General features: G+C 43.8%; 1 protein-coding gene across 5 annotated transcripts in view; it reads left to right on the forward strand.

Annotated features, from left to right (window-relative positions):
- LOC109908106 (signal peptide, CUB and EGF-like domain-containing protein 3) overlaps positions 1 to 17,798 on the forward strand; it is a 125,121-nt gene extending 107,323 nt beyond the window's left edge. For 2 of the 5 annotated variants that reach the window (XM_020506573.2, XM_020506576.2), the window contains 14 exons: positions 2,567 to 2,683; positions 10,167 to 10,289; positions 10,422 to 10,535; positions 10,662 to 10,757; positions 11,001 to 11,153; positions 11,447 to 11,608; positions 11,727 to 11,933; positions 12,244 to 12,405; positions 12,560 to 12,727; positions 12,824 to 12,985; positions 13,341 to 13,538; positions 13,892 to 14,044; positions 14,147 to 14,226; positions 14,373 to 17,798. In XM_020506573.2, the coding sequence (XP_020362162.1) occupies positions 2,567 to 2,683; positions 10,167 to 10,289; positions 10,422 to 10,535; positions 10,662 to 10,757; positions 11,001 to 11,153; positions 11,447 to 11,608; positions 11,727 to 11,933; positions 12,244 to 12,405; positions 12,560 to 12,727; positions 12,824 to 12,985; positions 13,341 to 13,538; positions 13,892 to 14,044; positions 14,147 to 14,226; positions 14,373 to 14,525 (2,048 nt within the window). In that variant the 3' untranslated portion in view covers positions 14,526 to 17,798. The remainder of the gene's footprint in view (positions 1 to 2,566; positions 2,684 to 10,166; positions 10,290 to 10,421; positions 10,536 to 10,661; positions 10,758 to 11,000; positions 11,154 to 11,446; positions 11,609 to 11,726; positions 11,934 to 12,243; positions 12,406 to 12,559; positions 12,728 to 12,823; positions 12,986 to 13,340; positions 13,539 to 13,891; positions 14,045 to 14,146; positions 14,227 to 14,372) is intronic. The other 3 variants (XM_020506575.2, XM_020506577.2, XM_020506574.2) reach the window with 2 other exon arrangements.
- The last annotated feature ends 6,100 nt before the right edge of the window (positions 17,799 to 23,898 follow it).

Genomic DNA, 23,898 nt, shown 5'->3' on the forward strand with positions numbered 1-23,898 from the left:
ACATGAAGTGGAGATCACTTCCAATTCTTTACCTGAATGAATATCTCCTCTTTGTGCCAAATTGCAGTAATAAAACCTTTTACGGGTGTTTGAAATGTTCGACATCAGCTTGTGTTCCTCTCGACACACTGAAGACTCCCTGTCTACTCTTTTGAAAACGGATCACTTCATGGAAATGGCGTTTAATCTCAACCCAAGCCCACTTCTTTAGTTGGAGGTGTTCTTACAAGGGGCTTGTCAAGTAGAAAACTCATGTGGCTGTGTCTATGACGCATTCGTAAAATATAAATGCAACAATTTCAATGATTTTACTGAGTTACAGTTCATATAAAGAAATCAGTCAATAAAAATGTATTCAATAGGCCCTAATGTATGGGTTTCCCATGACTGGGCAGGGGGCAGGGGGCAAGGGGCAGGGGGCAGGGGGGCAGGGGGCAGGGGGGCAGGGGGCAGGGGCAGGGGGCAGGGGGCAGGGGGCAGGGGCAGGGGCAGGGGCAGGGGGCAGGGGGCAGGGGGCAGGGGGGCCGGGGGCCGGGGGGCAGGGGGCAGGGGCGCAGCCATGGGTGGACCTTGGAGGGTATAGGCCCACCCACTTTGGTCTCAGATGACCCCGCAGGTGAAGAAGCTGGATGTGGAGGGCTGGCATGGTTACACATGGTCTGTGGTTGTGAGGCCGGTTGGACATACTGCCAAATTCTCTAAAATGACATTGGAGGTGGCTTATGGTAGAGAAATTAACATGAAATTCTCTGGCAACAGCTCTGGTGGACATTCCTGCAGTCAGCATGCCAATTGCACACTCCCTCAGAGAGAGAAACATTTTTCTGGAAAATGTCTGGGATTTTTTTATCTTAGCTCATGGTCAGGGAATACGGATAGAGAAAGTAACAATGTAGTGCTGGGTGGGGGGCAGGGGGCAGGGGCAGGGTCAGGGGGCAGGGGGCAGGGTCAGGGAATACAAATAGAGAAAGTAACAATGTAGTGCTGGCTGGCAGGGGGCAGGGGGCAGGGGGCAGGGTCAGGGAATACAGATAGAGAAAGTAATAATGTAGTGCTGGGTGGCAGGGCAGGGGCAGGGGCAGGGGGCAGGGGGCAGGGTCAGGGTCAGGGAATACAGATAGAGAAAGTAACAATGTAGTGCTGGGTGGCAGGGGGCAGGGGCAGGGGCAGGGGGCAGGGGGCATGGTCAGGGAATACAGATAGAGAAAGTAACAATGTAGTGCTGGGTGGGGGGCAGGGGGCAGGGTCAGGGGGCAGGGGCAGGGGGCAGGGTCAAGTAATACAAATAGAGAAAGTAACAATGTAGTGCTGGGTGGGTGACAGGGGGCAGGGGGCAGGGGGCAGGGAATACAGATAGAGAAAGTAACAATGTAGTGCTGGGTGGCAGGGGGCAGGGTCAGGGGGCAGGGGGCAGGGGCAGGGGCAGGGGGCAGGGGGCAGGGGGCAGGGAATACAGATAGAGAAAGTAACAATGTAGTGCTGGGTGGCAGGGGGCAGGGTCAGGGGGCAGGGGGCAGGGTCAGGGAATACAGATAGAGAAAGTAACAATGTAGTGCTGGGTGGCAGGGGTCAGGGGGCAGGGTCAGGGGGCAGGGTCAGGGGGCAGGGGGCAGGGTCAGGGGGCAGGGGGCAGGGTCAGGGGGCAGGGGGAAGGGTCAGGGAATACAGATAGAGAAAGTAACAATGTAGTGCTGGGTGGCAGGGGGCAGGGGGCAGGGTCAGGGGGCAGTGGGCAGGGTCAGGGGCCAGGGGGCAGGGTCAGGGAATACAGATAGAGAAAGTAACAATGTAGTGCTGGGTGGCAGGGGGCAGGGTCAGGGAGCAGGGTCAGGGGGCAGGGTCAAGTAATACAAATAGAGAAAGTAAGGTCAGGGGGGTCAGGGGGCAGGGGGCAGGGGGCAGGGTCAGGGGGCAGGGGGAAGGGTCAGGGAATACAGATAGAGAAAGTAACAATGTAGTGCTGGGTGGCAGGGGGCAGGGGGCAGGGTCAGGGGGCAGGGGGCAGGGTCAGGGGCCAGGGGGCAGGGGCAGGGAATACAGATAGAGAAAGTAACAATGTAGTGCTGGGTGGCAGGGGGCAGGGGGCAGGGAAGTTGGCTGGAGTGGTATGGGCTATTTCTTTTAGACAGACATATTCATGACTCTCTGCTTCTCAGACAAATTATTTCCAATTGGCTTCAGAACAAAATAATGAGAAGCTTGCAAGATAGTGAGCTAGAGGGAACGTTCATTAAATTGTATTTTTTTTTTGAGGACGAAACAGTGATATGGGGAAATGATCGACAGGTAGTTCGGGAATTGAAAAATGGGCCAAAGCTCCTGTTATCAGTAGGGGAAACATACTCCTGCTCAGACTGTCAACCAATGTCTCATTCCAAACAAAATTATTTTCAATTTTCAAAAACGTTTTGTTATTTGCCAGGTCGCATTGAAATTTATTACTAATCCAAGCTGCCATAAATAGTGTTTTTTTCTCATTATAAAATCTTAAATGAGTTGTAAGAAGTTGTGTCAGTGAATAATGTCAATTCATACCTATGTCTCTCTATATTTTCCCTCTTCCCAGACATTGACGAGTGTTCTTTTGACCGGGCGTGTGACCATTCCTGCATCAACTCCCCCGGCAGCTTCCAGTGCTTCTGTCATAAAGGCTATGTTCTCTACGGTCTGGCACATTGTGGAGGTAAGGTGACACTTATCCCCCATCTCCAGGGCTCTGTACACTATTACTCACCCAGTCCACCACACTTCTTTGGACCGTTATCCCTCGTAATGTGAATATTCATTGGCATTACTTCATCTAGTTTCTATACCAGCTGTATTTTATGTAGTCTGTTTGTATGGCTCCTTATTCCATATTGCTCATCAGACCAGTCAGTCTAATGCTGATGCAATTCCGAGTAGGAGGAAGACTGATTTAGCCTTGATTTTGTGACATGAGTAGTACACAGTAGCACCCATGGCTCCACCTGTTGTACTAAAACAAACAACACTTATAAGAGGACGTGCTTGATGCTGTGGTAAAGTTCATCTATTCCAGTGTGGTAGAGGTTTGGTAGTTCCAGACGACAGGTGTGTGCCAGATCTGCAGGGTAGAGAGAGGGAGGGACCTGTTTGAGCACATCAGGCTGTTTCAGCGGTCCTTTGATGGTCTGTGTATCACGGGTCTGAATCTGATGCTGTCTCCAGAGACCTCTCAGCAGAGGGTCTCTCAGAGGACGTGTAGGACATTGAGAGAGTGACAGAGAGAGACAGAGAGAGAGAAAGAGGCAGAGCGAGACAGAGAAAGAGGAGAGAGAGAATTCACAAAATGGGACGCAAAAATTTCTGCAAAAATATCCTCCATGTACAGCATAAAACCCCAAATAATGCATGCAGAGCAGAATTAGGTCGATACCCACTAATTATCAAAATCCAGAAAAAGAGGCGTTAAATTCTACAACCACTTAAAAGGAAGCGATTCCCCAACCTTCCATAACAAAGCCATCACCAACAGAGAGATGAACCTGGAGAAGAGGCCACTAAGCAAGCTGGTCCTGGGGCTCTGTTCACAAACACAAACAGACCCCACAGAGCTCAAGGAGAGCAACACAATTAGACCCAAGCATACCATGAGAAAACAAAAAGATAATTACTTGACACATTGGAAATAATTTACAAAAAAACTGAGCAAACTAGAATGCAATTGGGCCCTAAACAGAGAGTACACATTGGCAGAATACCTAACCACTGTGACTGACCAAAACTTAAGGAAAGCTTTGACTATGTACAGACTCAGTGAGCATAGCCTTGCTATTGAGAAAGGCCGCCGTGGGCAGACCTGGCTCTCAAGAGAAGACAGGCTATGTGCTCACTGCCAACAAAATGAGATGGAATTTGAGCTGCACTTCCTAACCTCCTGCCCAATGTATGACCATATTAGAGAGACATATTTCCCTCAGATTACACAGAGCCACAAAAAATCTGAAAACAAGCCCGATTTTGATAAACTCCCATATCTATTCAGTGAAATACCACAGTGTGCCATCACAGCAGCAATATTTGTGACCTGTTGCCACAAGAAAAGGGCAACCAGTGAAGAACAAACACCATTGTAAATACAACCCATATTTATGTTTATTTATTTTCCCTTTTGTACTTAATAATTTGCACATAATATGACATTAACATGTCTTTATTATTTTGGAACTTTTGTGAGTGTAATGTTTACTGTAAATTGTAATTGTTTATTTCACCTTTTTTATTATCTACTTTACTTGCTTTGGCAAAGTTAACATATGTGTTCCAAGCCAATAAAGCCCTTAAATTGAAATTGAATTGAGAGAGACAGAGAGAGAGAGACAGAGAGAAATAGAGACAGAGAGAGAGGAGGGAGAAAGAGACAGAGAGAGAGAGAGAGAGAGCGAGAGAGAGACAGACTATGTACACACACAAAACACATAGCTTTCCAATTATTTCTTCTCCATTCTTGTTCGTTTTGACAGGTCTATCAATGCAGGAATGTTATGATAGCATATTTCCAGCACATGGAATGTAATATGTGTGAATGAGAGGGCAGAATAGTTGCCTGGCATAAGAGCTGTGTGTGTATCTGTGTGCCATTCTAGAAAAGTCCTACTGGTGATGAATGACTCTCCCTCCCTCTTCTAGTCTACACTGTCGGAACTGTTAGATAACCCTGAGATTTATGTTGCTTCCCCTGCACCTCCTCTTCCACAGCAGTAACCAAGGTTGTGTTATTCCCCACCGTAGTTTATCAGTTGAAATATAGCTGCCAAACACGCCAGAGACTGCTGCTCAGTGCTTAACAATGGACTCACCCTAAATAACCCCTATTAGGTCAGTGACCTGCTGTGGAGGCCTGTCATCACTGTCTTCATCTGACATGTGAGAGAGACTACCCTGACTGAGACATTAGGAAAACCACATGGTGGAGTTACATTGTGGCGTTAAAGTGAGAGAGGCATGTATTGAGGTGGTACGCTAGCTGTAGAGTAGATGTTATTGTCTGATTATTCCATCTGAATGAATCAATATGTTGTTTACATAAAACCAAGTTGATATTAGATATCATTAGAATACAACTTATATATGTGTTGAATTTGACTTGGTTACAATCACTTGATAAGCATTGAGTAGACTTAAACTTCTTAAGGCTAGGTGGGACACTAGCGCCCCATTTCGACAACATCCGGTGAAATTGCAGAGCACGAAATTCAAAATACAATTTTTTTTTTTAAATTAAACATTCATGAAAATACATGTGTCATACATCATTTAAAAGATTAACTTCTTGTTAATCCAGCCGCTTTGTCATATTTCAAAAAGGCTTTACGGCGAAAGCATACCATGTGATTATCTGAGGACAGCGCCCTGCACATAAAATCTTTAAAAACATTTTCCTAACAAGCAGAGGCATCACAAAAGTCAGAAATAGCGATAAAATAAATCACTTACCTTTGAAGATCTTCCTCTGTTTGCAACCCCAAGGGTCCCACCTACACAACAAATGGTAGTTTTGTTCGATAAAGTCCTTCTTTATATCCCCAAAAAGTAATTCCATTCGTTCAACATGCAGACAAAGCAATCCCAAAAGTTACCAATAAACTTCGTCCAAACAAGTCAAACAACGTTTCTAATCAATCCTCAGGTACCCTAATATGTAAAGAAATGATACAATTTAAGACGGAGATTAGTATGTTCATTACCGGAAATAAATAACGAAGTGCGCACCCTCATCCACACGTGCCACAAGACTACAGTCCAAATGATAGCCACCTTGAAAAACTACAAATTCTAGCTCATTTAAATAAAAAAACAGGCCTGAAACCCTTTCTAAAGACTGTTTACATCTAGTGGAAGCCATAGGAACTGCAATCTGGGAGGATTTCCTTTGAATATCCCATAGACAAGTGTCTGAATAGGTGGTGACCTCAAAAAAGAAAGAATTCCGGATGGATTCTCCTCTGGTTTTTGCCAGCCATATCAGTTCTGTTATCCTCACATACATTATTGTAACAGTTTTAGAAACTTCGGAATGTTTCCTATCCAATACTACCAATTATATGCATATCCTAGCTTCTGGGCCTGAGTAACAGGCAGTTTACTTTGGGCACGTCAGTTATCCGAACTTCCAAATACCGCCCCCTAGGCCTAAGAAGTTTTTAAGAAGACAAGGTACCCCATTCTCTACAGACATGGTGCCCTCTGTTTACTGTTGACCTTCACAGTCAAACTGTGATTAGCCTATTCTACAGCCTCTCAGTCTCACTGGAGTCTGGGGCAGAAGAATGTGTGTCTGCGTGTCAGGGAGATGACAGGTATTGATGCCTATTGAAGAAAGCAAGAGCCGGCGGGTGAGCTAGCTCATTTTCATGTTTCTTTTCGTTCCCCCCTGGAGTTGGAGTAATGCCTTTGACACCAGCGGATGATATCATCCACAGACAATAATGATGCATGAGGTCAGCATTCATGTCAATCTGAATGTCTTTTTCTTCTCTCTCTTTGCTCTCTTTGACTCTCCACTCTTATTCTCCAATCCCACATTGGCCTCTGGGATGAATGAGTTGATTTCTTCAACTGAATCTCTCTCTCTCTCTCTCTCTCTCTCTCTCTCTCTCTCTCTCTCTCTCTCTCTCTCTCTCTCTCTCTCTCTCTCGCTCTCTCTCTCTCTCTCTCTCTCTCTCTCTCTCTCTCTCGCTCTCTCTCTCTCTCTCTCTCTCTCTCTCTCTCTCTCTCTCTCTCTCTCTCTCTCTCTCTCTCTCTCTCTCTCTCTCTCTCTCTCTCTCTCTCTCTCTCTCTCTCTCTCTCTCTCTTCTCTCTCTCTCTCTCTGTGTGTCTCTCACTCTCTGTCTCTCACTCTTTCTCTCTCTCTCTCTTCTCTCTCTCTCTCTCTCTCTCTCTCTCTTCTCTCTCTCTCTCTCTCTCTCTCTCTCTGTGTCTCTCACTCTCTGTCTCTCACTCTTTCTCTCACTCTCTCTCTTTCTCATTACAGTTTTTCTCAATTGCTAAAACACTAAAACCCATTGGCTGAACAAAGTTCTCAGTTGCCTGGACTCATTTAGCTAATTATGCAGTCTGTTGTCAATACCTTAAACCATTTCACATGATAAAACATAATTTGCAGATCTCACTTAGACTTTTCAGCAAAACTCTAAACACATTCTCATTCTCAAAACACATTCTGCACTCTAATGCACATGTCATCCATACTGGTAAACACAAGTGGCAACAATAAAATACAATGTCATTGATTGAACACAACCACTCAAAATTGATTTAACCAGTTTCAAATGATGCGACACAACCAATATAAACCAGTTCAGAGAGCAAACAGGTTGTTAAAGGTGGAAAGGAGAAAGTCTGAGAATGGATACTGTTGTACAGTGCATTGTAGGCTGTATAGTGTACAATGGATGAATTGTATGGCCCTGAACATTGTGCTTTCCATTTATTAACAGTACTGACTGCTCAATAGATTTTGACTGGTTGCAGGTTCATATCAACAAAGAACAAGAATTACAGTATCACAGAGACAAAGGACAAGTTTGTGAGATGCAGGGTACAGTACTGTAAAAATAGGGGTACAAGGAGGAGGAAGAACAAAAAACAAAATTGCAAAGAGCAAAGCAGAGTAGTAATTCCTGATCAGTTTTGAGCTACTATGATAGAACATGTTTTCGTTCATCAAAAGACAATGACGGGAAAATATGAATATTTTTTTAGATTAAAAATGTACTTCTCCCTGAGATTTGTATGTTTTGAACAATGTGTTTTCTATTTTTTGGTGTGTTGTTTACTGACTGCTTGAGAGTGAATATAATTTTGATCACTTTGTTTAGGATTTGAGAGCAGTGTTTGATTTTGAACACAGGTAAAACTGTTTTGAGGTGAATGTTTCATTTTGCAAGAGGAGTCAGAGGTTATGTAAATAGTGCTTGAAGATGAGGTTTTGCGTTTAATGTTTTCAGGAAATGGAGCAAGGTTTCAGAAATCGTGTTTTAGCAATTGAGAAAAACTCTAAATGGAGTTATTCAAGGTGAAGGTCAGATTTCTTCAGACAAGCTGCTTGACAGACAGATGCATCTCCTTTGCTTTGTGACAACACAACCCCAGCCAAACACTATTGATGAAGTCATCCTCTTCATGGTGGGAGAGAGCAGTGGAGGCTTGCAGACTGTTTTATTCACGCTGAATAATCAAGCTAATCGATATTCTATCAGCAGGCAACATCATCAATCACTGTTATTATCTGTGTTTCTCGGCTGGTGTCCCTGTCGCTAAGCTTGGCTTGGCCCAGCACCGAGCCACACCCCTTTGCCTTGTCCCCCTCATCCTCAGCACCAAGCCACACCGTCTTGCCTTGTCCTCCTCATCCTCAGCCTCAGCCCCAAGCCACACTGCCTTGCCTTGTCATTCTCAGCCCAGAGACACACCGCCTTGCCTTGTCCTCCTCATCCTCAGCCTCAGCCCCAAGCCACACTGCCTTGCCTTGTCCCCCCTCATCTTCAGCACCAAGCCACACCCCCTTGCCTTGTCATTCTCAGCCCAGAGACACACCGCCTTGCCTTGTCCTCCTCATCCTCAGCCCAGAGACACTCCGCCTTGCCTTGTCCTCCTCATCCTCAGCCCAGAGACACTCCACCTTGCCTTGTCCTCCTCATCCTCAGCACCGAGCCACACCACCTTGCCTTGTCCTCCTCATCCTCAGCACCGAGCCACACCGCCTTGTCTTGTCCTCCTCATCCTCAGCACCGAGCCACACCACCTTGTCTTGTCCTCCTCATCCTCAGCACCGAGCCACACCGCCTTGTCTTGTCCTCCTCATCCTCAGCACCGAGCCACACCACCTTGCCTTGTCCTCCTCATCCTCAGCACCGAGCCACACCGCCTTGCCTTGTCCTCCTCATCCTCAGGCCCAAGCCACACCGCCTCGCCTTGTCCTCCTCATCCTCAGCACCGAGCCACACCGCCTTGCCTTGTCCTCCTCATCCTCAGAACCGAGCCACACCGCCTCGCCTTGTCCTCCTCATCCTCAGCACCGAGCCACACCGCCTTGCCTTGTCCTCCTCATCCTCCTCATCCTCAGCACCGAGCCACACCACCTTGCCTTGTCCTCCTCATCCTCAGCACCGAGCCACACCGCCTTGCCTTGTCCTCCTCATCCTCAGAACCGAGCCACACCGCCTTGCCTTGGTTTTGGTTAATGTGTGTTAAAAAGTTATTATCATTTACTCCTCTCTGGCTCTGTAAAGTCCCTCCAAGTGTTCTTCTTCCCAAAGAGAGAGAATTTTGGTGGGAAGAGAAGTTTCTGACCAAGGGGAAATGCAAAGCAGTGATATCACGTCCTGGATTCAAATGAGAAATCAGGCCTGTTTATAAAAACAGACATTCATATTTTGTAGACGTGATCACTGACAGTAGAACTGAGTGAGTGAGTGAGTGAGTGTGCATACAGTACCAGTCCAAAGTTTGGCCACGCCTACTCATTCAAGGTTTTTTCTTCATTTTTACTATTTTCAACCCAATTGAGATGGTTTAAGATGAGTTGGGCCACAGAGTGAAGGAAGGGCAGCCAACAAGTGCTCAGCATATGTGGGAACTCCTTCAAGGCTGTTGGAATAGCATTCCAAACCCTTGAATGAGTAGGTGTGTCCAAACTTTTGACTGGTACTGTATGTCTATGTGTTTGATGTGTTGAATTGTTGCCTTGTGGATTTCCACTCATATGAGTGTTTTGGTAGCTGGGTCTAGACACAGGTAACTGTGATAATAAAAGTGTCTGGAACTCTATTGGAGGGATGTGACACCATCTTCCATGAGAAATTCCATTTTGTTGATGGTGGTGGAAAAAGCTGTCTCAGCCACCGCTCCAGAATCTCTCATTAGTGTTACAATTGGGTTGAGATCTGGTGATTGAGACACACACCCTTTATACCACATTCTCATTTGAGACCCCTTTTGAGATATGTATTTCTTCTTGCCATGGTAGCCAAAATAATGAGCAACTGGGCATTTTTATACATAACCCTAAGCATTCTGGGATGTTTTAATTGCTTAATTAACTCAGCACTGGGTTTCAAAGTATTTTGTATCTCAAGTTTTTATCTCAAGTATTTACTCAAGTTTACCTGTACATTGTCATGACTGTCCATTTTCCTCTGCAGATATTGATGAGTGCAGTATAAACCGCGGTAGCTGTAAATACGGCTGTGTCAACACTCAGGGCAGCTATGAGTGTACTTGTCCAACTGGATACAAGCTGCACTGGAACAGGAAGGACTGCATTGGTATGTAACAACACCACCACCCGGTGGTCAGGACATAGAAACACACATTATGGCTTGGTTCCAAAGTCATGGAAAGGATGTTGTAATTGATGAGTAGTGTATGATTGTGATGTTGTTTTTATGTTCATCCAGAGCTTGTGAAATGTCTGCCTGGCCTAGCTCCCAAGACCACTCTGACCTGCAGTAAAACAGGCAAGAAAGAGAGCTGCTCCCTCACCTGCACCTCCAAGGCTCACTATCTGGCAGGTAGAGGCATCCATATACAATATCAGCATTAATACACATTGTTACAGTTTCTATCTCAAATATTGTGTGCTATTGATTTAAATGACTTCTGACTGAAGCTGTAATGATATGTTGAATCATTTACAGAATCTGACAGCAGCTATACAGTGAGCTGTGGCATCCCCATCCTACGAGGCAAATCCCCAGCCAGGCTGAACACAAGCAGCAGTCTGAGCTGCATAGGTACAGTGTCCTACAGAGGCATTCTTAGGACTTAGGCAGAAGGTTGCAGATGTAGCTAGGGTTAGGGTTAGGGTTGCAGCTGGATCTAGGGTTAGGGTTAGGGGTTGTGGTCAGTATCAATGGGTTTGTATATTGTTCCTGTCTGTGCCACTGCATATATGCAACTGTTGTGGACGGAATGGTTCTATTGTAGTGTGGTCCTCCTCTACACCCATCCACCTGCACTGTTCTGTTTGCCTGTAGAAACAGGGGCCCCTCCAGTGAAGCAGACCGCCTCTTTCAAGATCAAAGATGCCAAGTGCCACCTGCACCCCAAGCTGACAGGCAGGGCTGAGGACAGGGGCCGAGCGCTGGGGCCAGGTGAGGGGCCACATCTGGCCTACATTCCAGACCTTGGTAATGATGGCCTTACAAAAAAACTGACAATTCAACTACAGTGCATTCTTTTTTTCTGTATGTCTCATATTCAGTGTGTGCATATTCAACAGCAAATTTGTAGGTAAGTGGGTCTCTGTGTATTTGCTACATAGTAACCCTCACTGTGATTATGTGCAATGAAGCCAGTAATCTGTCTAACATATGCTGCTAACAGACCAACGCTACCACCCCACCCCTAACCCATGAAAGACCCAGCATGGATGTTGACACTCAGTAACTTACAATGTTGTTTTACAATAATGTGTCTCTAGGAAGTGGACAGCCCTGCAATAACTGCCTGGTTACGTTTGTCAACCTCAAATGTGACTCCTCCAAGAAGGCCAAAGGGCGTCGTGTCCGTAACCCCACCAACAAAGAAGTGACACGCATCACCCTGGAGCTCGAGGCGGAGGTCAAGCCAGGAGACACCACAGGTCAATCAGTACTGAGATTTACAAGATGTCTGCTTTGATATACCTCCCTGACACTGTGATTGACTGATTGATTTATTTATGCTTGCTTAATTAATGTACTGTCCCTTCTCCCTCATAGGAAGCTGTAACCTGAGTTGCCTGCGCCAGCGCATGGAGAAGCAAGTGAAGACATACATCAAGGCCCTGAAGAAGTCGATCAACCAGGACCGTTTCCTGATCCGTGTGGCTGGGCTGGAGTACGAGGTGGCCCAGAAGCTGCCCCAGGTCGCTTCAGCAGGCCACGAGAACTGTGGTCCAGGACGGGAGAAGGACAGCGGACGCTGTGGTAAGAAAGACCAGTTTGGCAGCCATCTTTCTCTGTCATCAGTTACCATGCAGACCATGATTCTGTACGAAAATGTTCACAGATGGCATAAACAGTCAAGACACTGACGTGACACAAACCATAAACTGACATGGGTTCTCAGGACTATTTATGACTCGTGTGTACTTATGTATTCCTATATTCTCATGTACTGAATACAAAAACATTTCCAGAGCTGTGGTGCGCTAGTTAGTTTGGAGAAAGGAGTGTTTGGTGTCAGTGTGTGTACTGTATAGCTCTCTCACCAGACCCCTCCTGGCTATTCTCTCAGTCAGATGTTTGCCAGGATCGTACTACCAAGGGGAACAGGAGCGCTGCATCCAGTGCCCACCTGGCACCTTTCAGGAGAGGGAGGGGCAGCTGGCCTGTGACCTGTGCCCTGGCAGTGATGGGCATGGACCTGCTGGGGCACGCAACATCTCCTCCTGTGCAGGTACATACACACCCCTGATGGCAGACTGCACTAATTATCCATTCATATGTCTGCATGTGCCAACATTGTAAAGTAACCTATAGTGAAGTGCAGCACAGGGTACTGTACATCTCTATTTGACTGAAAATGTCTTGTTACTGTTTTCTACATCAAGGTCAGTGCCCTACTGGCTACTTCTCCAGTGATGGGTTTCAGCCATGCCAGCCATGCCCGTTTGGATCCTACCAGCCTGACCTGGGACGGACCCTATGCTTTCCCTGCGGAGGGGGGCTGAGCACCAAACGGGAGGGGTCCAGCTCCTTCCATGACTGTGAGGTCAAAGGTCAGTTACGTCATATTATCCTGTGCCATCAATATTATTTCACCTCAGATTTGGTTTGTAAGTGTGCGTATGTGTGTGTCCCTCTCCTCTCTGCAGTTCAGTGCTCCCCTGGCCACTACTACAACACTACTGTGCACCGCTGTATTCGTTGCCCTCTGGGCAGCTACCAGACAGAGTTCAGACAGAACTACTGCATCACCTGTCCTGGTAACACCACTACAGACTTTGATGGGGCCACCAGTGTCTCTCAGTGCAAGAGTACGTTCCTGATTGTATAAACATGCTATTTGCATACAGAATGCATTTTCTGACAGAATCACTTTTTATTTTGGACTTTCAAAAATGTAGCCTTGAGCCTTAATTTGCATACCTTTTCTATGAATATTAAATTAAAAATCCAGGTTGCATAAACTACCCTAAAGGGAATTGGTCCACACGTAACAAATTTAAATATTTATTTTATCTACCTAGCCAAATAGAAATAGAAATAACTTGTATTATTCTGTGTGTGTGTGTGTGTGTGTGTGTGTGTGTGTGTGTGTGTGTGTGTGTGTGTGTGTGTGTGTGTGTGTGTGTGTGTGTGTGTGTGTGTGTGTGTACACACGTACATTAGACCGAGAATGCAGAGGAGAGATGGGAGAGTTCACAGGTTACATTGAATCGCCCAACTACCCCGGAAACTACCCAGCTAATGTGGAATGTATCTGGATCATCAACCCACCCAACAAGCGCAAGATCCTCATGGTGGTGCCTGAGATCTTCCTGCCCTCAGAGGACGAGTGTGGAGACGTACTGGTTATGAGGAAGAACTGTAAGCACCTCTCATATAACCCAGCGCGTGTGTTTAATACCATTCCATTCACTACATTCCAGCCATTATTAGGAGCCGTCCTCCCATCACCAGCCTCTTCTCAACCCAGTGGGGTGTTCCACAATATCAATCCACTCTATAGAGATGTAGGTTTCAATAAATACTGAAAATTCTCAAACAACAAATGCTGTACTATTCATAGTTCAATTTGAAGGTTTTAGTTTTTAAGGCGTCTACTTGAGAAGCTTTCAAGTTGAGGAAGTTATCATAAGAGCAGATTGAGATTGAGTGCCTGCATACCCAATGTGCAAAGTATTTTGTTAATCTTCTCTGTATCTCGTCTGTTCTTCCAGGGTCGGCCACATCCATCACCACCTATGAGACGTGTCAGACGTACGAGCGCCCTATAGCCTTCACCGCCCGCTCCCGCAGACTCTGGATCAACTTTAAGTCCAACGAGGCTAACAGTGCCCGAGGCTTCCAGATCCCCTATGTCACCTATGACGGTAAACTCTCACCCACCACAGAAACCCACTGAGGAAACAGAGGGGGCAAGTCTTCAGATTCTGAGGTGTTTACTGTATCATGTGTTTTTTGTGGATTCACAGAGGATTATGAACAGCTTGTAGAGGACATTGTCAGAGATGGAAGACTCTATGCCTCTGAAAACCATCAAGAAATCCTAAAGGTTAGTGTCTGCTGCTAAGATACATGCTACTGCATCCCTCAGTGGGTCATGTTCATGTTCAAGTCAGGTATTGTCTGAATAAATACTTTTGTATACTTGAATACTTCTCAGTAAAGTGTGCTGCGTTGTTCTCTTCTTCCTATCAGGATAAAAAGCTGATTAAAACTCTCTTCGACGTGCTGGCCCACCCAAACAACTACTTCAAGTACACCACTCGGGAGTTCAGCGAGATGCTGCCGCGCTCCTTCTTGCGCCTCATAAGCAGCAAAGTCTCCGCCTTCTTGCGACCATATAAGTAGTCTCCACATCAAACCCCGCCCCTGAAGGACCAGATCCCGCCCCCCTCTAACAGGCCAAACAACAAACTCTCACAGGACTTCTAACAAGTTGACAAAAAATTACTATTTTTTTCTTCTATTTTTTCATACTGTAGGCTTTGACGACACACTTCACTATGCAGTCTCATACTCAATCTGTTTTGCAGTATTTAGTTGTATGCCATTTTAATTTCTCCAAAACCATGCAGTATCTGAAGCCAACCAACTTGAGTCAAAGTACAGTACAGGCTTTCTTGCCCATCTCTTCTTTCTGAATATTTATCACGACTCCAATATGTTTGTGTCATTGTATTTTTTGGTTTGTTGCTGTTGTCATTCTTGTTTATATTATCAGCATAGATGGCCTTGTCTGTCATTTTCACAGCAATCCATAATTAGAAGGATATGTGTGCATTTCAGATGACGCATGTTGTCTGTTTGTTGACAAAATGGACAATGGTAGAGGCATTTATGTCAAACAGGAAGAAGGATGTAAGGGCAATATGTTTGTCACATTTGTTTTGAGCTGGAACAGGGTTATCGTAAACGTGCTTTAATAAATAGTCTTTCACTTGAATTCCAGCTTTAACCATGACAGGATGAGTCTGTTTTGATAAATGAATAACCTTTTGTAGATCTATATCCTCCATAAGCAGTCCTCAAGGAGAAGGACCTGTCAGTTTCATGTCATAGTTACATTCCACAACATTCAAAGCCTTACTATATCTGAGCTCTTAGAGCAACTTCTTGTTAAGGTATTACTGTTAAAACAGTTATTCTATGTTTTTTTCTTCTGTCCAGATTGTATAACTGTCTGTTGCCTACCTACAGATATTTTCTGTTAGTCTATATTCAAGTTAACTTATACAAAGTGTATAAATTGTAGTTTATTTAAAAAAAATCCAGAAGGTGATGGACATTTTGGAAAATAAATAGAAAACTAGATTTGTGAGAATCACAGATGAAAGTCAGAATAATGTATCTATGGTCCAGGACTGGTGAGGAGAGAGACAGAATAATGTCTCTATGGTCCATGACTGGTGAGGGAGAGACAGATAAATGTCTCTATGGTCCATGACTGGTGAGGAGAGAGGCAGATAAATGTCTCTATGGTCCATGACTGGTGAGGGAGAGACAGATAAATGTCTCTATGGTCCATGACTGGTGAGAGAGAGACAGATAAATGTCTCTATGGTCCATGACTGGTGAGGGAGAGACAGATAAATGTCTCTATGGTCCATGACTGGTGAGGAGAGAGGCAGATAAATGTCTCTGGTCCATGACTGGTGAGGGAGAGACAGATAAACGTCTCTATGGTCCATAACTGGTGAGGGAGAGACAGATAAATGTCTCTATGGTCCATGACTGGTGAGGGAGAGAGACAGAGAAATGTCTCTATGGTCCATGACTGGTGAGAGAGAGACAGATAAATGTCTCTATGGTCCATGACTGGTGAGGGAGAGACAGATAAATGTCTCTATGGTCCATGACTGGTGAGGGAGAGACAGATAAATGTCTCTATGGTCCATGACTGGTGAGGGAGAGACAGATAAATGTCTCTATGGTCCATGACTGGTGAGGGAGAGACAGATAAATGTCTATGAGGGACATACGTTTGCTGCTTCTCTTAAAAAGGTCACTTTAATTCTTCAATTTCAAGTCGTCTTTCTGTGCTCGCGTCACACTAATAGTCCATTGCATTAATATAAAATAATGTTCGGAGAGATGCATCATAAGTATAAATACAATTCTACCGCCAGTCCTCATGTAAGTTGAAAGTCATATCACATTTGCCTCTTCATCCATGGATTACCAACTGATTGTAATGTTATTCTTTCAATCTTGTAAATAATGGAAAAAAAATTGGCACGGTTTGAATCCTTTTTAATCTAAATAAACTTGAGCAGGATCCCCAAACTATTTTCTTTCCATGTCCTCTTCACCCTCTCCCTAATCCAAAGACCCCCCCACCCCACCAGCCCCCTTTTCCCCAAACACCCACGTCAGATTCTGTCCCAATAAGACCAGCTCTTCCAAAGACTGTCCGCACGGCAAAAGCCTAGTTATTATCTCGTGCACTAAATCTAGAGCCTGTCATCCTACCTTTGTTGTATAAGTGCAATGAATGAAGTCTCCATTGTGCTACTCCTCTCTTTGTGTCCAAAGAAATACTAAAAAACAATGTTAATATTTGTCAAAACATAACAAAGGATTGTCTTTTCTTGGACTCATTTTTATAAATTGTGACTGGCGTTAGGGTTTTGAATGAAGTTACTTTATATTCAGCATCCCACTACAATAATGTTGAAAAACGAATATAGTTGATCAATGCAATAATATTACAATGGAATTATTGCAATGTAAAAACAAATGACAATGATAACAAGTAATCCTAATACACTCAAACCTTTGTTGAAGAAGAATCAACATGTTAGCTACGGCTCTTAAATATAATGGATTTCCCTTGGAAACTCTGTTTTTATTTTATTTTAGATGTTTTTTTTGTAAATAAAAGAGAAAATAAACCGTGTAAATGGTAAAAGCTCTTGCACAATACCTTTAGATAGTTGTAAGCACAGGTGCTTCTGGATAAGAGAAAAGGATTTTGACCACATTGCTAAATTGCAAGACAAGCGTGGCCTAGCCATGCAGACCTCATAGTCAGAAGGAACTGTTTAATACACATCACAGAACATCTGCCATATCTGTGTTCTTTTGAATGTTTGTTTTAAAGTTTCCATTAGTATTTATACCACCCTGTTTTTTTAATTCCAACATTTCGATGTCAATAGCAAACAGTCCATAGCGCTCACTGTTTCCACCTGTCTCAACTCATCCTTTCCCTCTCTTCATCCCTCTGTCCCTGCAGCCTGAACACATCAGATGGTTGAGTTTTGTATTATTATAATATTTTTTTTTTACATGAGTTTGCTATGATGTATCATAGAGTTGATAATGGTATTTGCACTTGAAAATTGTTATTGCTCATGTAAAAATGTCTGGATTTTGTATTGTCTTTTTAAATGAATGGAATTGCTGTTCTTACATTACTTGTAGCTCTCGTTTGTTCTCTAAATGCTCGCCTACTGTGTTCAACCCATGAAGATGAAGATGTAGATGCACACGTGCATGTACCTTTATCAACTGTACAAAAAAAGAATATTAAAAAGTATGTACAGAGATGAAATGAAACAAGATTATGAGCTTGTTCCTGTCAAAAACACTTCAAAATAAACATACTGTAATTGAGTTTAATTTCTAATATTATTTGATGTCAAAGTAGCCCTTTTCTTTAAATATGTTTATGAGACTAAGGAGGACATCTCAGAATCCCTGTTTATACCTGGTTCTAACTTGCATCCTTTGTCCTGATCTTGTCCACATTCTGAATGTGCCAACATTTTTAGTCAGGTGTAGACAATCAAAAGACACATTGTGATCTGATTCTGATCAGATCCTCCTGTCCACCTCCAGAGGTAGTCAAACATGCCTTGTATAGACATCTCTGGACAGAGAAACCATTTAAATCATAATTATTCCACCCTCTAAAATCATTGACAGGTTGCTGCATTGACTGATTATATCAATATGTGTCTTACAAAAAATAACATTTCTTATTTTGAAAGAAAAGCTGTGACATAATGTGCCTAAAGGAAGGTACTAGGATATCTGGTCACAATACAGACACAGTGGACAGATAACATACATTTAAAATACTATGTGTAGACAACACATTTCTGGAAATGTGGGCACAATCAGAATGTACACAAGATCAGGACAAAGGACCCATGTTAGCACCAGGTATAAACGGGGGTAGACAATAACCATCTCTTAAAAACAATTGGAGCAGATAAGGGGGGTACTATTTTGTGTACTGGTCTTTCTGACTCACCCTTGAAACTGGAATGGAAACAGACAAGAAAATCATTCGAGCATCAATTTAATCCAAAACTGTGCTGAGATTATATCCTGTGCTGTAGAAGTACAACACGTTTTTAAACCATGTATAATGTCTCTAAATGATACAATATTAAATCAAGTCATACTAACCCTTGTGTTGTCTTAAAGGTAAAAAAAAGAAAAAGACCCTTAAACTATGTTGAACAGCAGAGAAAGCCCTCTAAATTATCTTTTTTCAACTTGAAATGTTCGGACTTTCCTAGAGTGACCCCAACATTAGAAAAAGTGAAACATCGCCTTTGTTCATATTTCCATGAAAGCTTTGACACCACCAGGGTACAAAGATTGTCTTAGGGTCATTTTTGACCCCGTAGTTATAAAATCATTTACACACCACAAAAACCACAAAGACACACACACACATTGAGAAATTGAGATTGTGTGCTACTGATTGAACTCAGACAAAACTAAAACGTTCTTGTGCATCTCCCCCCACGACCCCACACAAGACTCAAGTTCACAGACAAAATAAAAACAATTTCAGACAAAATAAACAACATTTCAGAAAAAGCATTGTTTACTAATGGGGAATGCAGTCAGAGGCTATAAAGGTGCTGCAGATGACAGTCCCCCCAGTTCTCTCTTTGCTGAAGCCATGAGTGCATGTTTCAGTGCCCAACAGGTCATAGATCAGATTTTGACCTGCGTGCCTACATAGGGCTGCTAATCTTAGCGGGTGTGTATAGTTCCCGAGGCGAGGCTACATGTAGTCTCTGGGATGCAGAGAGTGGAAGGGAGATTTTACGTGCCATGATGCCACTGAAAGTCTTTCACACTTTCTCAAATCAAATCAAATCTATTTATATAGCCCTTCGTACATTAGCTGATATCTCAAAGTGCTGTATGGAAACCCAGCCTAAAACCCCAAACAGCAAGCAATGCAGGTGTAGAAGCACGAATGCTTCAAGAATGCTACGATTTGATAACCGTGAGTCAAGACCTGCAAGACGTGTGAGAGACAAACTGGCGGCCATAGGAGAGGACTGGGAGAAGTGGGTGGAATGTCTGCCATACCTCTACAACCCTGGGCCTGAAGTAACAGTGGATGAGCAACTGGTTCCATTCTGTAATGGAAGTGATTTCCACTGTTCATGTTATTATGCATTGCTGTAATATCATTGATTTATGTGATTGTTTTCTGTGACACTGATACTAATTACTGATCGTTATCTCACTTGTCAAAAGGTCCCTGTCCTTTCCGGCAGTATATGCCCAGCAAGCCATTAAAGTATGGCATCAAGATATGGGTGGCCTGTGACGCATAATCCAGCTACGCTTGGAAGATGAAAGTCTACACAGGGAAGCCGACCAGTGGAGGCCTGGAGAAGAACCAGGGGATGCGGGTTGTGCTTGATGTGACAGATGGAGTGAGGAGGCACAATGTCACGTGTGGCAATTTCTTCACCTCTTATGAACTCCGCCAGTAGCTCCCGAATAGGAAGATCACCATGATTGGCACAGTTAGAAAGAACAAGCCTGAGCTCCCCCCTGCACTCCTCACAACAAGGGGGAGAAAGGCCTTCTCATCAAAGTTTGCCTTCAGCCCCACCACCACACTAGTTTCTTACCCCCCAAAAGAGGAACAACAATGTGGTCCTCCTGAGCACACTGCACAAAACAGCTGAGATCAGTGATCGTGAGGACAGGAAGCCAGCCATCATCCTGGACTACAACCATAACAAAGGAGGTGTGGACAACCTGGACAAGGTGATTGGAACTTACAGCTGCAGGAGGATGACTGCCCGCTGGCCCCTGGTCATCTTCCATAACATCATTGATGTGTCCTCATAGAATGCCTTCATGATATGGAACAAGATCAACCCTACCTGGATGCCTGATAAGAGGAACAAGAGGAGGGTGTTCCTGAAGCAGCTGAGAAAGGCACTTGTAACCCCACACATTCAAAGAAGGGAGCGCCTCCCCCGCACAGCCTCTGCAGTGCTGGTGAAAGCTGTTCAGGGGCTGAATCTTGTCCTGACCCACCTGAGGCTGCAGCTGGAGCAGACAAGAGGAGGAGATGCCAATTCTGCCCCCCAAAGAAGGACTGTAAAACAAATACTATGTGCTGCACATGTGAGAAATACATCTGCAAAGTCCATGCACACACACTTGCATACTGTCCTACATGTGCTAATTAGAGTTGATTGATTTATGTTCTTCACGTTTTTGTTTTGTATCTATTGTCTTATTTTATTTGTATTTATTGTTGTTGTTTATACACCTTGTGGGTAGGGCAATGGTTAAAAAATGGGAGAAGACTAGTACTTTGTAGTTGAATTCCTCATTGTACAGTATATCAGAATATATCACGATGTTGCCAAAAAAGTTCAAGACTGTTATTGTTTCCCTTCAATAAAATGCAGTCACAACTACTTTCTGCACATTTCTGCTACTTTCTTAGGCTATACTACTGCTCTCCTGCTAAAACATTTTTGTTTACACCTTTGCAGTACCTTTAGAAATAATAATAATAATAGTAAACCTCTACTTTAGTAAAGAAAACAATTATGACAGGTGTGTTGTAATAAAACGAGTGGTGTCCACTGATTAAATGCAGTCTTCCTGCATTGTGTAGAGGGAAAACCCAGATATTCACAAAGTTTGGGATGAATGACAGGTTGTTTCTTCATAGAAAAATAGATTTGGGGTTTAAAATTCAATTTAGCGGCTTTATTTTAGGGGTTTAGTGAAGGCGGGTCATTTTTTACCCTTAGGACAAGGGGAGTATAGAGAATGTTAAGGCTACACAAGGGTTAAACAGAGATCAATAGAATAGAAAGGTCGTTGCAGCACACAAGGGTTAATATGAACTGCTGACACTGCAGCTGTGACACCAATTTGTTGACCATATACGTGTTGACATGACAAACCAGGGCCTGTATTGGGGACACTCACAGTAGACAAAGCCCAATGCAGCTGACAGATAAACAGCCATTAACATTCCTCTACTTTGAAGGGCCCGTATCAACAATGTGCTGTTCTGTCTGTAGCCTACAAGTCACCTTTTGTTTCACAACTAAAATTCATTGGACCAAGCATTTCATTATATTACAAGCATTACACCCCACTCATAACGTTAAAGTGTTGTCTAAACTGAAGAGGTCATATACAAAGGGTATCAAGGTCTATTCTCTCTTTCCAAAACAAACCATTGACATGGTTTAGTAAGTCCTGCCATTGGGAACACCCGTTTCAGTCAGATCCTCTTTAGCCAACATCTGCTTAGTTGATGTTTTCATGGTGTCGGAGGTGGAACTGCGTTAGAGCTGTCAAATCCACAAGCAGCTTTAGGCTGTATCTAAAGCGGACATTGCCATTGGATGCACGGAGTCGCATTAATTTAAATCCCATGCAGCCTTGTTTACAAGTTCTAACACTGGAATGTGAGATATAATCTACACTTCAATTAGGCTGATAGAATCCTCACTATTGTGTTTAATCATTTTACAATTTGATTTCATTATTTCTATTTAGCCTAGTTTCTCTGCCAAAACATCAGCTATGCGGGTGTAGACTATCGCCGGTTAATGCTTGATCTGACTAAATCTAGGCCTTAATGAGCCACTTATTCTAAATGCTATACTTCATCATTTTGACTTGAGTATGATGAGTTTTGACAGACAATGATTAGAAACCATATGAACCCAACCTGATGGTATTTTAAAAGGGGATCCAATTTTAGGAACCAGAAAAGAGGAACCAGCTCTCTCTCAACTAGACAAACAGTATTTCAGTCATCTGCTAACCACTTACAGACCTATATTGCTGCTCAACAACCAGTTTGTATAATGGGTTTTGATGTGCGTCACACCTAAAACCACACAAACCACATTTCAGATTTCTATCACTGGCTGGCTGGCTACTGAAGCTTCTATCTACTGCACTGTAGGCTATGTAGTAGTACATTTTCTCTACCTTATAATTTGGTTCCTTTACAACTGCCAATCACTACACCAAACAAAATAATATGAGCAAATCAGATCATTTTTCCACTGGTTGGCATGGTTCCACATTTGTTTTAGGAATTAGAGGAACTTTAGGAAATGAAGTCCAACCAATGCTGTCAATGTTCATGTCAAAGGATATGTGAAAGGAGAAGTTATAAAGGCACATCCCTAACTGTAGAAATACCATCAGGTTTCTTCTCCATTTGAAAACACAGCACAAAGGGTTGTGCATTGTTCTTCATAAGAGCACAACATACACTACATAACCAAAAGTATGTGGACACTTGCTTGTCGACCATCTCATTCCAAAATCATGGGCAATAATATGGAGTTGGTCCCCTTTGCTACTATAACAACCTGTACTCTCCTGGGAAGGCTTTCCACTAGATGTTCAAATATCGCTGCGGAGACTTGGTTTCATTCAGTCACAAGAGCATTAGTGAGGTCGGCACTGATGTTGGGCGATTAGCCCTGGTTAGCAGTCAGCTTTCCAATTCATCCCAAAGCTGTTCGGTGGGGTTGAGGCCAGTTAAGTTCTTCCAGACTGATCTCGACAAACCATTTCTGTATGGACCTCGCTTTGCGCACAGGGGAATTGTCGTGCTGAAACAGGAAAGGACCTTCCCCAAACTGTTGCAACCAAGTTGGAAGCACAGAATTGTCTAGAATGTCATTGTATACTGTAGCTTTAAGATTTCCCTTTACTGGAACTAAGGGTCCTAGCCCAAACCATGAAAAACAGCTCCAGACTATTATTCCTCCTCCACCAAACTTTACAGTAGGGACTATGCATTCAGGCAAGTAGCACTCTCCTGGCATCTGCTGAACCCAGATTTGTCCGTCGGACTGCCAGATGGTAACGAGTGATTCATCACTCCAGAGAATGTGTTTCCACTGCTCCAGAGTCCAATGGTGGCTGGCTTTACACCACTCAAGCCGACACTTGGCATTGCGCATGGTGATCTTAGGCTTGTGTGTGGCTGCTCGGCCATGGAAACTCATTTAATGAAGCTCCTGACGAAGTTATTGTGCTGACGTTGCTTCCAGTGACAATTCCCAGAGAGTGTTGCAACAGAGGAGAGACACACTCGTGGTCCCGTTCTGTGAGCTTGTTTGGCCTACCACTTTGCATCTGAGCCGTTGATGCTCCTAGACATGTCCACTTCACAATAACAGCACTTACAGTTGACCGGGGCAGCTCTAGCAGGGCAGAAATTTGACAAACTGACTTGTTAGAAAGGTGGCATCCTATTACGTTGAAAGTCACTGAGATCTTCAGTAAGACCATTCTATTGCCAATGTTTCTCTATGGAGATTGCATGGCTGTGTGTTCGATTTTATACATCTGTCAACAGAAAATGGTGGCTGAAATAGCCAAATCCACTCATTTGAAGGGGTGTCCACATATTTTTGTATATTTTATGAACGAGTTAATGACACAAACATCC

The sequence above is a fragment of the Oncorhynchus kisutch genome, linkage group LG17, assembly GCF_002021735.2.
Source record: "Oncorhynchus kisutch isolate 150728-3 linkage group LG17, Okis_V2, whole genome shotgun sequence".
Taxonomy (NCBI): domain Eukaryota; kingdom Metazoa; phylum Chordata; class Actinopteri; order Salmoniformes; family Salmonidae; genus Oncorhynchus; species Oncorhynchus kisutch.